Genomic DNA, 14,778 nt, shown 5'->3' on the forward strand with positions numbered 1-14,778 from the left:
AGGGATGGAAGAGCTGTGGACTGAGGATGAAGACTTGAATGATAAAAGGTGACATACATTGTGAGGAAAGCTGACCTGTCCACGTCCTTCACAAGCAGGAAACAGGGCGTCAAAAGGAAAAGCAAAGGAATGAATATGAATGGCTGAAAGAGTTTCTGTGAACAAAAAGGTCCGCTTTGATCTTTTATCCTTGAAATCTCAGGTAAAAATGATGTTCACAATTTTTTAAATTTATGCTGCCGTAGTTACACTGATTACATTATGAGTGTTTCCCAACAAGGTCACATTTTCTGTTAGCATATCCATTTTTTCCTGAGTTTAGCCTCCCAAGTATTCAGGTGTGTTACTGTGACCTTCACTGCGGATTAGTGAGATAAAAGCTGCTCATGAAGATAATATCAGACATACAGCTTTGTGAGAGTAGCTGTAACTTTCTGTTGAACTACCAGCTTGTTCATTTTTGCCTTTCTCTACAGAAAAGACATTTCACATCGTAAAAATCGCTCTCCTTCAGAATTATAACTGAAAGTGTGACGTTTTGTTGAAAAGCCGGCGTGTCCACAGGAGGAGCAGCTGTGAGCCAACAAAACATCAAGACTTTACCGCTCTTCAACCCCACCAGACATTAACAACAGCTGATTAACTCTGTTCTGGCACAAAATACGATGAGGTTGACTGGAGGATTTGATGTTAGTCTGGCTTCAGAGTCGTGGGAATGCAGAGACACATTTTGTGCACTAAATCCTCTAAGTTTGGTTAATGTGCTGACTGCAGAGTAAAAATCCCAAATTCTGCAAATTGGCTCCATTTGAAGAATCCCATCTGCTGTTGGTTGACATCATGTGGTTTTGAAGACTTGACACGAGAGACTGAGACCATAAACTCATTTATTGACCAGTCCATGGTTCACAAATTATGTCTAGTTGTGCTGTGTTTACTGTGTTTGTAAGAAACATATAGACAAACAAAAGCAACACCTTTAAAATCTATCAAATAAAATAAAACCCTCCAAATAAAGCATCAAACCTCCACAAGCCACATGATTGAATTGATAATAGTCCCCAGATGTATGTGCAGTCTACAACTCCATAGCATCACAACAACAAATAACAACAGTTGAGTGTAATTGAGGGTTTGCAGAAGGTACCATAATCACAGAAAACATCAGCCTCTGTTGTTGTGCATGCACATGGAAGAACTAAACGTGCATTGCAAAGAGCCTTTGTGCAACCGACCGCATCAACACAATCAGAGAGAAGTCAGGCGCAACTTTAATGAGAAACTTTTGCTGCAGCGTTTTTACTGAAGGGCTGTTGATTTAAAAGAAAGCATTTTTATACACAATCACGTCTGAGCATGTTGTTGTGTTGCTCTGTTTATATATTGCAGCTTCCTGGTTGGGTGGAGCTGGCCAACCTTCTCTACATTCATCCCGGCCGTCCAGAGGCTCGTCCTTCTCAGCACTGCTCTGTCTTCTCTTTTCATTTTCTGCTCGAACAGCCTTTGTGTGGCAGCAGGGTGCTACAGATAACAGATACTCCACTTCATGCCAGACTACTCAGTGTTTCAATCCCAATAGCTATAAACTCCTTTTCTATTTGTCCTAATTCGTCCTTCACCTGACTTGAACATCTTCCGGTTTTTCAGTCAGATATTTGCTGTTGTGAGTGTTGTCGACTTCAAGAGGGCAGCTTGTGGTCAAAACTTTTCTACACAAAACAGACATCAGATGGAAAAGAATGGAAGTGAATGAAATGTCAAAACGGCAGAAGTTTAGGATCTATAACGCAGATAGCACGGAAACAGATCATAAACTGGTATATTAAAAAGAGCTCCTGGGGAGGTGAGACTCAAATAAAGCGTTGCTTCTGGAGAGCTGCTGTACTCCATCAGATGCAGGTACCAGAAATAGTGCAGGAAACACAACTTTGGCAATTAAGGTAATTATAATTGTCATTTCAGTAATTAAGCTAAGTCTGCTCGTTTCTGTCTCATTAGTCTTTATATGCACACATATGTATGTAGGTTTATCCTGCACAGCATGTAGTTTTTCCGCAGGAGGCTGGTTTGCTGGAAATGGCTCAAAGATTTATGAAAACATAAGCAACCTGAAAATGACACCTGGCTTTCACCAACAAGATAAGAGAGAGAAGTTTCCAGCCCGTTCAAATAAAGACTGTGGTGAAAAGGAAATACTTGTTCTGTGGGAAACAGTCAGCCTTTGAGGAAACAAAACTGAGACAGTTTTTAATGGAGGCCAACAAATCATGTCGTCAAAAGAAGAACAGCGGCCTATAAATGGAACACGGATCCTTAAAAGTCTCCTGATTGCTCTGCAAAGAAATTGTCAGTGTAAAGAAATGATTAAGAATATTGTTCTAACTGACTTATTGTGCATCACAGATTCGCTAAATTTAAAACTTTTATGTAAATGTAGACCTCCTAATAATAGACTAATAGAATAAATTGGCACTGTTCATGTTAAAAAAGTGAAAGTAAGAATATAATGGCCATTGTTCTGATGAAAGCTTGAGAGCCAAAAGGTCGCTGAATTAATTTTCATTCCCATGAGGAAGTAGCTTCACAGACACTGAGAGCTCCAGAGTTGGTGCCTGTCTGGGTCATGTGTTTCTCTTATAAGTATTTTTAGACTGACCAAATTGTTCCACACTCTGAAAGCATTATAGAGTCAAAACATTTTGTGCAGTAATGTCTCCTATCAAGGTGCAGTTGTTGGTTTTGAATGAATCATCTTTTGTCTGATTAGCAGTTTGTTGGAAACTTTGGCTCATACTTGCTTTTATGAAAGCAGTGACAGACTTATTTAAGCCAGTCCTGACTGTGACGAAATACAACAATGTGTCAGTGGAGCCAGAGGTTGTGTTTCTGTCAGCGAATCACTCTTCAAACCAAAAATCGCACGTGGCCAACAGGAAAAACACAAAGAGGTAGAGAAAGAAGAGAAGAAGACAAAAGCAGTTGATCATGAGATGCAGCGATGCAGCTGACACCCAAACAGTCTCCGAGAGACAGACATCACTAATTGGACATTGGGAAAAACCATAAAATATGTCATTTGTTTTTCTTGAAAAAACAAACCAAGCCAAGCTTCAGAAAGTGGAAACTGTAGACATCAGTCCTGATCACTCTGTCAAAGAGTCCAGATATGATTTTAGATCTTTCTCACCATATTCTCACAACATTTTTGCTCTTGGGATTCACCTGCGTTTCACAAATGTGTAAAGAAGAAGAAGGGAAAAGGGGTATTGTACTTTTTACTGTATAAACCCATTGGACCTTTATTAACATTATAAGAACGAATTAAATCAGCATTTTAAGAAAAAAGTTATTACCTTTTCAAACTGTTGATATAAAAGACATATACTGTTGATATAAAAAAACATCAATAAAGATATCTTCAATTGGAATTTAATACTTCAGAGAAAGGAAAAAGAACATATTTTATTCTAATAAATTAAAGACATTAAAGATATTTGTCAATCTGTAGTCCAGAGCACTTTGGCTGCTGAAACATTGTGACCATAGTCATTTAATTTAGCAGCTTTATATTTTCATATTTTACTAGCATTGCCAAAAAGCAGAAATGTATGTTCAATGAACAAATGACTTGCTTGCAATTTTGCCACAGTTTTTCAAAATTATCGAATTACAAAGGAAACTATCAAGCTCTTTTCATTATATCATAAAAATAATGTTATTACTTAGCTGTTTTGGGAGAGCAGTGCCTCCTTCCATTAACCCTAAAACGCAATTGTGTTCAATTTCCTGGAAATATCCAACAATTAACTGTATAATGCAGCATCAAATTTGAACTGGTGAACACAATGAGAAGAAATAGAGATGGCTGACTTCAGTCAGAAAAAACTGAGAGGCAGCAGTGTACAAAGAGTGGAGCAGAATGAAGTTAATGATCATAGAGGTGTTGATGCACTTTTCCTGTTCAATCACAGCCAATGGGAGTGGCCGACAATCAGAAACATTTACCAAGTGAAACACAAAGTGCGTCACACAAAAACACATCGTGCAGTCTGCACCCTAACTCGGACCCCACAGGTGGTGCTGTTCTCTTTAGAGCTCAGGAACTTAGCAGGTTGCCTAAATATACAACAACATTTTGTCGAAGTATAAGTAAAGATACATTTTTAACATGCTGACTCTTCAAAGTCTTTCAAAAATGATTGAAGAAACTAAGAAAAGTTTACATTTTCACTGATGAATTCTCAGGTATGGTATATTTCCATGAATATACTGAGAAGCTCCTCTCAACCTGACATTAAACTTGTCAGCATCAGCACCTTCAGGAACTGGGGAGTCGAGGTTGAGTTAATATTCAGGAACTACAAGTGATTCCTTTGTAATTCCCGGCACAGATGACTTTCACCTTTAAACTGGGAGGTGTTTTGGGTTATCTTGTGAAGATGCAGCATCTATCTGCACAGCTAGTTCAGGCTGACGCACCGCCAACATGAAATGCTGACAGTCTTGATTGAATATTCATCTCATATCTTTTCATCTAGAAGACTTCTGGTCATTAGTAGTAATAGCTTCCAAAAACTGCCACCACGCAGAACAAGCTGTCCTGCAGAGGTAAAACACACAAATTGAAGAAAAAGTTGTCTTTAAGTAGTGTGTCCTGAGCCCCCCTGCACCCTTTTCCAATAGAATGATCTGAACAAAAGGTACCTACATTCATGTAAATGTCCTCTGCGTAATTGTCTGTGTCAGCATCCCACAAACACCTGCATGACATCCTGAAAAAAATTGTAATAAATAAAAACACAAGACAGAGGCTGTGAGACAATAAAACAATACCAGACATGACAACCCAAAAACCTTTGTGACACATGACTACGAATTTTTTACATTAAAATGAACCTTATACTGAAACCAAACATGTTTTTTAAATTTCACTGATTATTTACAAACAATCTATGTAAATGTGAAGAAGTAGAACTGAGCTAATTAAATTACACTGATTGCTAATTATTATCTGATGCAGGGCTATAAGATGCTTCAGCTAGTGCTACTGAAACATTGCTTGAATAATTTTATTTTAAAAACCGTAATTACAGCAATTGATGATTATTACTTCAATAACCCTGTCTGCTCAGTGCCAGTGATATTTTTAACACTGTACATTTAAATACAATGGAGGAAGGATTTATCACATGCCTTTCCCAGAAGGTATAGTGTGACAAGAAATGACATTAGTAATACCAAATAGAGTACCAAATGATCACCCACTTGACTCCCTGTCCCCGTTGTTCCCCAATAGCAACCTGCACAACCAGCTTATATCTGTCAAAGCCCGCTTCTGTAGAGGAAAACAGAGGAAAGGTTGACACAAAGCTAAACCCTACTACACAACATTCAGTGCACAACATCCACTTAAGTTATCATGGATTGCACGAGGCATCAGGATGGAGGAACCGAGCATAGATATAGATCAGGAGGGCCAGAACAGTCCAGGCCTTACAGGCGGGGGAACAGAAGAACAGAACAGAACGCCATGATCATGCAGGGGACAGATGGGCAGTACGTAATCACCCTGTTCAGGGTCTGAGGAACAGGTGAGCAGGTAGGTGTTTGTGTGTGTGTATGTGTAAGGAGGGGGTTCAGCCAAAGCAAAAAGGAAAATCTGAGGACATCTAGTGGGCGAATGGAAACGTAGCATGAGGCAAGCAGGAACAGCAAAATCTAAAGTGTGACAAAAAGCAATATTTTATGAGGAGGACATGGTTTGGGGGGGTATATTTTATCTGTAAACTACATTATTATTCAGCAGGATTCATTTTCTGTACTCCCAGGCACATCAAATATAATGATCATTAAAAGGAATGCTTACTGGAGTATTTGGTTGAGTTGGTTGAAAACATCACTTACTCTTCACTTTGTCCTTAACACAGTCAGCCAAAGAGCGGCAGAGCTCCGGCACCTCCTCACAGTTATACTGCACCCCGGACAGTCTCTCCCTCACTAGCTCACGGATGAACTCCTTCACAACGGCTGGTTTGAACCTGGAAGGTTGAAGAGTGAGCAGAAAGACATGAGATCAACTTCATCCAGCTTTCACTCGATGCAGTAAACACAAACGATCGGAATCAGACCCAGGGGAAGGAAGCAGAAACATGGACATGTATTTGTGCGGATAAACACTCGAACGTGTAAACATCTCTTAAAAATAAGTAATTTGTTGTTTTCATGTTCTGCTGTTTATCCATTCTGGATGCAGAGTTTGCGTTTTGAAATTCACCGTATTCATCGTTAACTCCAACAGCTTTCCTACACTATGGCGATAAATGGAGTAAATTCAAGCTGCAACTGTAAGAAGCTAGCGAGCTAACTGTCGGTAGCGATTGGCTAACGGTTAGCAATTAGCCAAAAGCTAACTCGGACAGTTAAACAAAAGCTAGCTCGTCGGCTAAAAGCTAAAATGTGTTGTTGGGATGATGTCGATCGACTCACTTGTGTTGGTGATTTGGCCGGATGAGGTAAGTGTCTGAAGCCTCCATGGCGAGCTGCGGCTCCGACAGGCTGGCTAGCATCCGACGATGCTAACGAGCTAACGTTTTAAAGCGTTGTGTCCGTTACCATGGCGACAGCTGGTCCAGGTTTCCTGTTTCAAAATAAGAGTACGGAGCTGACAGACATTTGTTTTCAGCTTAGTCTTTGTAAAAATAATAATAATAACAATAAAATACATAAAAAATGTGAAATAAAATAATGAATCTATCTATCCATTTATCTGAACTTATAAACCATTGCCTTTGCCTAAACTTTCTCTGTCTTCTAGTCCACGTGTTTTATCATTGATGTGTGAGAGGAATCAAAAAGTTAACTTCTGCTCTTGAGTCACATTTTTCATTCTCTGACAAGGAAAGACTTGTGTGCTATAGCATTCTTCTAAAATGTCACGTCTGCCTCCCTGATCTCTTTCATTTTACCGCCTTCCTTTAATTCCCTGTGGAGCAGTATTGGCAGGGAGGTATTCAACGACACCTTCCTCATGATTTATTACACATCTGCTTTCAAGCTGAACATGTCACATTTGGTTTCACTTGCCTGACAGGGAGAAGAATGTGCAATGATTTTTGGAGAATATGAAGAAAACTGTGAAGATCAGTATCTGGCTTTGGTCACAGCAGGGACGATGGGAACCTCACATCAATCCAAATCTCCTGACTTTAAGAAAATATGTATGCTATACTGACTTTACATGTTTGACAATTTTGAAGCTAATGGCTGAGCAGGGTGTGAGTCACGAGTTTCAGTTTTTATTATCACTATCTGCATGCCCTTGATTGAAAATTAAATGAATCCAATGATTCTGCCTTCAAACATTAAACCTTAATGTTTGAAGGCTATTACAATGAACTGTGTGTCTCCATCTATTCTTATTCTGCAGAAAATTCAAAGATATTTTTTATTGTACAATGGTATTTGACAGGAAGTACACACAATATCAACAGGTTGAAATGATGAATGTGGCACCAGACACTTTTCACCGGGGCAGTGACCAGGACAGAGAAGCACTGCACTGCACCAGATGTTAATGAAATTATGATATTAATAATTATATGTGGGAGAGAATCCAGATAAAGTAGCTAGTTTATCCACAGGACGTTAACACACTGACATACGTTACTCCGTCGGCTGGGGGATTTATCTGACTGTTTTTATTTTTAGATCGAGGTAACAACTACATACATTTGATAATAAAGCAGGCCTACAAACAGGCATACTTCCTCCTGTCTTTTAACATCAAACTGGAACAATGAACAAAACGGCCTATACCAGATTATAATAACATTATTCTGCAGTATTTACATTATCTAACCAAAATGTGAGTGAAAATAGGAATCATGTGCATTCATGGTGGTATTGCCCCGAGTGAACACACAATGAAACAGGAAAACTCCCCTCAGTTGTATCAGTTGCATTTATAAGTGTGATTGGCATTAATATAATGAGGCTGTGTGTGTGTGTGTGTTTGTGCAGGCTTAGCAACGCACCTGGCTGACACACTTTTTATTTTATTCGAAATTTTAAATGCTATGTACATTTGTACATGTAGGTGTAAATAGAGGACATGAACTTTTCCATGTGAGTCAGGGAAACTCCAGCAGGTGGCAGTATTACAACAGCAGAACTACACTGTAAGTTTCAATTTCTCTGCCAGGCTTTGTCTTTTATTTTTTGGTAAGTGAAAGCTAAATAAACAACCCATCCCAATTCCATGAAATCCACACAAATGAAAACTCCTATTTGAGAGATGCTGTAATAATAAAAGGAATACTGACTGTGGGCAGAGAGACCAAACTGAACTAATTATAAAATATGTATGTACTTATTTTTCTCACAGTTTGACAGTCCAGTGACTCATGCTGTTTTTATTTATCATATTTTCTGCATCTTTGGTCATTGCCTCAAGATTATTTCGCCTGACCTGAAACTGAAAGTAACCTCTAAGTTTCATTGCCTTCTACCTCTCTGTCATCAAGCTGTTGAGTCATTATCTCAACTGTTGCTCTGCTGTTACCATCAGCTGTCAGACTTCTCTACCCTCAACAACAAAAGGCACCAACTGAAAATATGGAGATATCAGAGTGGACAAGAATCTTCCAGAACGAAGGGAAAGGTCTCCTGCATGGAGACAACTGGACACTGATGTTTGATTCCAACATTGTACCTGAGTCCCCAGAATATGGATGGGAAATGTACATCAGGAACACAAGTGCAAGGTCAGTGCAGTGGTGGATTTCTGCTGAAATTACAGACAGAATTTCTACATTCTGATATTAGACAACATCACTTATATCTGCTAACTTAGACCGGGCTTCCAAAAATGAGCAGTAATGCAGGTGCTTAATGTGTTTCTTAGCTGTGTATTGTTCTGATTTGGTTCATAAATATGATGGGGTAAGTAATTAAAGTAGTTTGTCTTTAAGTAGGGCTTTAATTAAACAAAAAGGAAGAACATTATTTGCTAAATTTCCATATTGGTTGTAATATATAATATATGTGTTTAATTATCTGTCCTTTAAAGGTTTGAGTGTCCTGAATGTCTAAGAGGTTGGCCCTCCAACCGCGTGATGGTGGTCTTCCACATGCGCCTGATGAATGGGGCTGGAACTGTCAAAGTGAGGCGTCTACGCCAGAACTGCAAGAACTGCTACGAAGCCCAGATGGCAGATCCCGTCATTGCCTCCGACAACATCAACACCCTCATGAAGAATCTGGTGAAGAAGATCAGAATAAAGTGCTACCATGAAAACCTAGATCAAGGCAATTATAATCACCCCAGGTTTGACGTCAATAGTCCTCATGAGCCTGATCATTGTGAGGGATGCATGACCGGTATCTGTACGAGAGATTGAGCTGAGTGTCCAATTCACTGTTAATTCAGTTTTATTCTTATACTTAAGCTCTACTTGACAGAAGAAACAGCTTTCGCTTCTGCTTCTCTGTGCTATTACAGGATATTGCTTTGCTTCAATTATGCATTATTTAACTGGAATTTTAAACGACATTTAAATTTAAATTGCTTTTAAAAATCTGACCATGTTGTATTTGCCATCAGCTAATATACTGGATACATATATTTATCCAAGTTAAAGTTTCTTTGCTGTCTGAAGACAAAAAGAAATGTGTTGTAAAAGGGTTATTTGTATTTGTATTGTATATTTCATTACTTAAAACACTGTCTCAGGGTTAAATTTGCGTAGAATGCAAAAAACTTAATTAAAATTCATCACAGAACATACGTACTATTCCAAATTAAAAAGAAGCAGAATAAATTTACATTGTGAACTTACGCGCTGCACAGCATAAAATGTAATGTATTGAAATTGGAAAGGACAAAGTGACGTTATATCTATTCTAGTGATATGAATGACATTTTGTCACTGAAGTAAAATAAAGGTGTTGTTAAATTTAAAAAGTCGCCTCATTTTTTGAAAGTCCTTGTTTTTAAAAACATTAAGAACAATTTTAGGCAATTTAAACTGCAGAAAAATTATCTAAAATGTAAATGTTACTTAAATATAGTCCATAAATAAAAGTTTGAAAAAGTATACTCATTAACTTGAAAAGCTGTTGGTGTTAGCTGAGATTTTTCAGTTTGATGCAGTCAGTCTAAGTAAAACTTCACAGCAGGGACGATGGGAACCTCACATCAATCCAAATCTCCTGACTTTAAGAAAATATGTATGCTATACTGACTTTACATGTTTGACAATTTTGAAGCTAATGGCTGAGCAGGGTGTGAGTCACGAGTTTCAGTTTTTATTATCAATATCTGCATGCCCTTGATTGAAAATTAAATGAATCCAATGATTCTGCCTTCAAACATTAAACCTTAATGTTTGAAGGCTATTACAATGAACTGTGTGTCTCCATCTATTCTTATTCTGCAGAAAATTCAAAGATCATGTGTAGCTTACATATTTTTTATTGTACAATGGTATTTGACAGGAAGTACACACAATATCAACAGGTTGAAATGATGAATGTGGCACCAGACACTTTTCACCGGGGCAGTGACCAGGACAGAGAAGCACTGCACTGCACCAGATGTTAATGAAATTATGATATTAATAATTATATGTGGGAGAGAATCCAGATAAAGTAGCTAGTTTATCCACAGGACGTTAACACACTGACATACGTTACTCCGTCGGCTGGGGGATTTATCTGACTGTTTTTATTTTTAGATCGAGGTAACAACTACATACATTTGATAATAAAGCAGGCCTACAAACAGGCATACTTCCTCCTGTCTTTTAACATCAAACTGGAACAATGAAAAAAACGGCCTATGCCAGATTATAATAACATTATTCTGCAGTATTTACATTATCTAACCAAAATGTGAGTGAAAATAGGAATAATGTGCATTCATGGTGGTATTGCCCCGAGTGAACACACAATGAAACAGGAAAACTCCCCTCAGTTGTATCAGTTGCATTTATAAGTGTGATTGGCATTAATATAATGAGGCTGTGTGTGTGTGTGTGTGTGTGTGTGTGTGTGTTTGTGCAGGCTTAGCAACGCACCTGGCTGACACACTTTTTATTTTATTCGAAATTTTAAATGCTATGTACATTTGTACATGTAGGTGTAAATAGAGGACATGAACTTTTCCATGTGAGTCAGGGAAACTCCAGCAGGTGGCAGTATTACAACAGCAGAACTACACTGTAAGTTTCAATTTCTCTGCCAGGCTTTGTCTTTTATTTTTTGGTAAATGAAAGCTAAATAAACAACCCATCCCAATTCCATGAAATCCACACAAATGAAAACTCCTATTTGAGAGATGCTGTAATAATAAAAGGAATACTGACTGTGGGCAGAGAGACCAAACTGAACTAATTATAAAATATGTATGTACTTATTTTTCTCACAGTTTGACAGTCCAGTGACTCATGCTGTTTTTATTTATCATATTTTCTGCATCTTTGGTCATTGCCTCAAGATTATTTCGCCTGACCTGAAACTGAAAGTAACCTCTAAGTTTCATTGCCTTCTACCTCTCTGTCATCAAGCTGTTGAGTCATTATCTCAAACTGTTGCTCTGCTGTTACCATCAGCTGTCAGACTTCTCTACCCTCAACAACAAAAGGCACCAACTGAAAATATGGAGATATCAGAGTGGACAAGAATCTTCCAGAACGAAGGGAAAGGTCTCCTGCATGGAGACAACTGGACACTGATGTTTGATTCCAACATTGTACCTGAGTCCCCAGAATATAGATGGGAAATGTACATCAGGAACACAAGTGCAAGGTCAGTGCAGTGGTGGATTTCTGCTGAAATTACAGACAGAATTTCTACATTCTGATATTAGACAACATCACTTATATCTGCTAACTTAGACCAGGCTTCCAAAAATGAGCAGTAATGCAGGTGCTTAATGTGTTTCTTAGCTGTGTATTGTTCTGATTTGGTTCATAAATATGATGGGGTAAGTAATTAAAGTAGTTTGTCTTTAAGTAGGGGTTTAATTAAACAAAAAGGAAGAACATTATTTGCTAAATTTCCATATTGGTTGTAATATATAATATATGTGTTTAATTATCTGTCCTTTAAAGGTTTGAGTGTCCTGAATGTCTAAGAGGTTGGCCCTCCAACCGCGTGATGGTGGTCTTCCACATGCGCCTGATGAATGGGGCTGGAACTGTCAAAGTGAGGCGTCTACGCCAGAACTGCAAGAACTGCTACGAAGCCCAGATGGCAGATCCCGTCATTGCCTCCGACAACATCAACACCCTCATGAAGAATCTGGTGAAGAAGATCAGAATAAAGTGCTACCATGAAAACCTAGATCAAGGCAATTATAATCACCCCAGGTTTGACGTCAATAGTCCTCATGAGCCTGATCATTGTGAGGGATGCATGACCGGTATCTGTACGAGAGATTGAGCTGAGTGTCCAATTCACTGTTAATTCAGTTTTATTCTTATACTTAAGCTCTACTTGACAGAAGAAACAGCTTTCGCTTCTGCTTCTCTGTGCTATTACAGGATATTGCTTTGCTTCAATTATGCATTATTTAACTGGAATTTTAAACGACATTTAAATTTAAATTGCTTTTAAAAATCTGACCATGTTGTATTTGCCATCAGCTAATATACTGGATACATATATTTATCCAAGTTAAAGTTTCTTTGCTGTCTGAAGACAAAAAGAAATGTGTTGTAAAAGATTAAAAAGGTAAAATAAGAAAACACATAAAACATTTTCTGCAGACCATTTTTTGTGTATACATTGTCAGTACAACAAACCAAAAGTCTAATTTGAAACCTCATGACTAATACAACAGAGAGCTACAGTGTTTGAAAGTTTATTACAGCTGGATACTAAAACAGGAAATTACAAAGTCTTAATTTTTAAATCATTAAGAGTCTTATGCATACACTGATAAAAATGATTTTGTAGTGTAGTACTATTTATTAGGTATATAATATTTACTTTCTGATTATAAGTACTGGTGAGAACTGGAATTGTTTCAGTAAAACTACACAGGTTATTCAGGTAATAAATGAACCGTGTGGGAAGAGTACGTCTGACTGTGTTTTCACATAATATTCACAAGAATTCCACAAGAACGGAGAATTACCGAGCGAGTTTTAGGAGTTGAATCCGCGCATGCGCCTTATGAAGCGCATACAGGACGCATGCGCTGCGTTGTCGATAACAATGGCGGCCAGCTGTCGTGGAGGCAGGAGCGAATAAATCATCCCGAAGGTGAGTCAGTCAGCGTTGTCCGGCACGTTTTCCCGAAAGTGTCGCAATGTCATCACTTGAAAGACTGTCTTGGGGTCAAATTTGCGTAAAATGCTAAAAACGGAATTCTTAAAAAAAAAAAAAATGTCCTGTCACTCATCTGTCGCTGGTGGATGCACTTCCATGTCCTACCGGCGGCGGCAGCAGTGAGCCGAATAGACACCGTCGATAAGAACGACAGAAGAAGACTGTTTGGATGGAAATAAAAACACAGATGGAGGTTTTTGAAGTACACACCGCGCACCCCGCAACAAGAATGCCCGGGTTCGATTCCCGGTATGGCCACCTGATCTTGTCTAAGTTAATTGGTTAATTGGACTAACGCAAGGAACAGCGCCTCCCCCAGGACAGAGGGTGAGAGAGAGCTGGGGCCCCTGCGGAGACCGGACCAGACCAGGAGCAAAGAGCATGGAGACAGAAGACATTTAAAAGGTCACGGTGGATTTGATATTCCCACCAAAGTTGTGGAACATATGTTTCATTGTTTTATCGTTGTGTTTCTGCTTAAATGCGTGGAAGCTTAAAAGTTTTCAGTTATAACTGAAGAAATTGTATATTTCATTACTTAAAACACTGTCTCAGGGTTAAATTTGCGTAGAATGCAAAAAACTTAATTAAAATTCATCACAGAACATACGTACTATTCCAAATGAAAAAGAAGCAGAATAAATTTACATTGTGAACTTACGCGCTGCACAGCATAAAATGTAATGTATTGAAATTGGAAAGGACAAAGTGACGTTATATCTATTCTAGTGATATGAATGACATTTTGTCACTGAAGTAAAATAAAGGTGTTGTTAAATTTAAAAAGTCGCCTCATTTTTTGAAAGTCCTTGTTTTTAAAAACATTAAGAACAATTTTAGGCAATTTAAACTGCAGAAAAATTATCTAAAATGTAAATGTTACTTAAATATAGTCCATAAATAAAAGTTTGAAAAAGTATACTCATTAACTTGAAAAGCTGTTGGTGTTAGCTGAGATTTTTCAGTTTGATGCAGTCAGTCTAAGTAAAACTTAAGGAGAGATCATCAGTCGATTACCTGAGGTTCGCTAGTACAACAAACTTATATCTGTAAGTAAAGCGTACTTGATGATCGCCCTTGTAGAATTTACTTACAGTTTGTAAGTGTAAAAACTTTCCCCAAGTTAGTAACACTCCAAATTGTTTTCAGTGTATAATGCTGGAATAAATGAGAAAATGAAAACTGCACCTGAACCTTGAACATAAACATTAGCTTCTTCCTGTGTTGGCACAGAGAGACATCAATGAGGCAACAACACAATGACAACACAATGACTCCAGAAGATTCAAGCATCATGAGTTGGGGCAATGTTGTGCAAGCAGGTTGATTTTTTTTTTTTTTTTTTTTTTTTTCTGTAATTTTAACAACATGAAAAATAGCTGGCTGGAAGGAGGCAGCGTCTGACACCAGAGGACTCCTGTTTCTCACAAAGCGGCCATCGTTTAT

General features: G+C 38.2%; 3 protein-coding genes across 3 annotated transcripts; 2 read left to right on the forward strand and 1 right to left on the reverse strand.

Moving 5' to 3' along the window:
- Positions 1-3,277: 3,277 nt before the first annotated feature.
- dynlt2b (dynein light chain Tctex-type 2B) lies at positions 3,278-6,602 on the reverse strand. Its single transcript, XM_029500643.1, has 5 exons — positions 6,487-6,602; positions 5,905-6,038; positions 5,266-5,335; positions 4,709-4,772; positions 3,278-4,600 (listed from the first exon to the last, which is right to left on the reverse strand). The coding sequence occupies exons 1-5, from the start codon at positions 6,564-6,566 to the stop codon at positions 4,553-4,555; spliced, it is 396 nt and encodes a 131-aa protein (XP_029356503.1). The 5' UTR covers positions 6,567-6,602; the 3' UTR covers positions 3,278-4,552.
- A 1,974-nt stretch (positions 6,603-8,576) lies between these two features.
- On the forward strand, positions 8,577-9,881 carry LOC115042484 (receptor-transporting protein 3-like). Its single transcript, XM_029500745.1, has 2 exons — positions 8,577-8,762; positions 9,068-9,881. Exons 1-2 carry the CDS (start codon positions 8,614-8,616, stop codon positions 9,396-9,398), a joined length of 480 nt encoding a protein of 159 aa, XP_029356605.1. The 5' UTR covers positions 8,577-8,613; the 3' UTR covers positions 9,399-9,881.
- Positions 9,882-11,619: 1,738 nt separating this feature from the next.
- Positions 11,620-12,741, forward strand: LOC115042532 (receptor-transporting protein 3-like). Its single transcript, XM_029500809.1, has 2 exons — positions 11,620-11,805; positions 12,111-12,741. The coding sequence occupies exons 1-2, from the start codon at positions 11,657-11,659 to the stop codon at positions 12,439-12,441; spliced, it is 480 nt and encodes a 159-aa protein (XP_029356669.1). The 5' UTR covers positions 11,620-11,656; the 3' UTR covers positions 12,442-12,741.
- The last annotated feature ends 2,037 nt before the right edge of the window (positions 12,742-14,778 follow it).

The sequence above is a fragment of the Echeneis naucrates genome, chromosome 4 (genome assembly GCF_900963305.1).
Source record: "Echeneis naucrates chromosome 4, fEcheNa1.1, whole genome shotgun sequence".
In the NCBI taxonomy this organism is placed as follows: Eukaryota; Metazoa; Chordata; class Actinopteri; order Carangiformes; family Echeneidae; genus Echeneis; species Echeneis naucrates.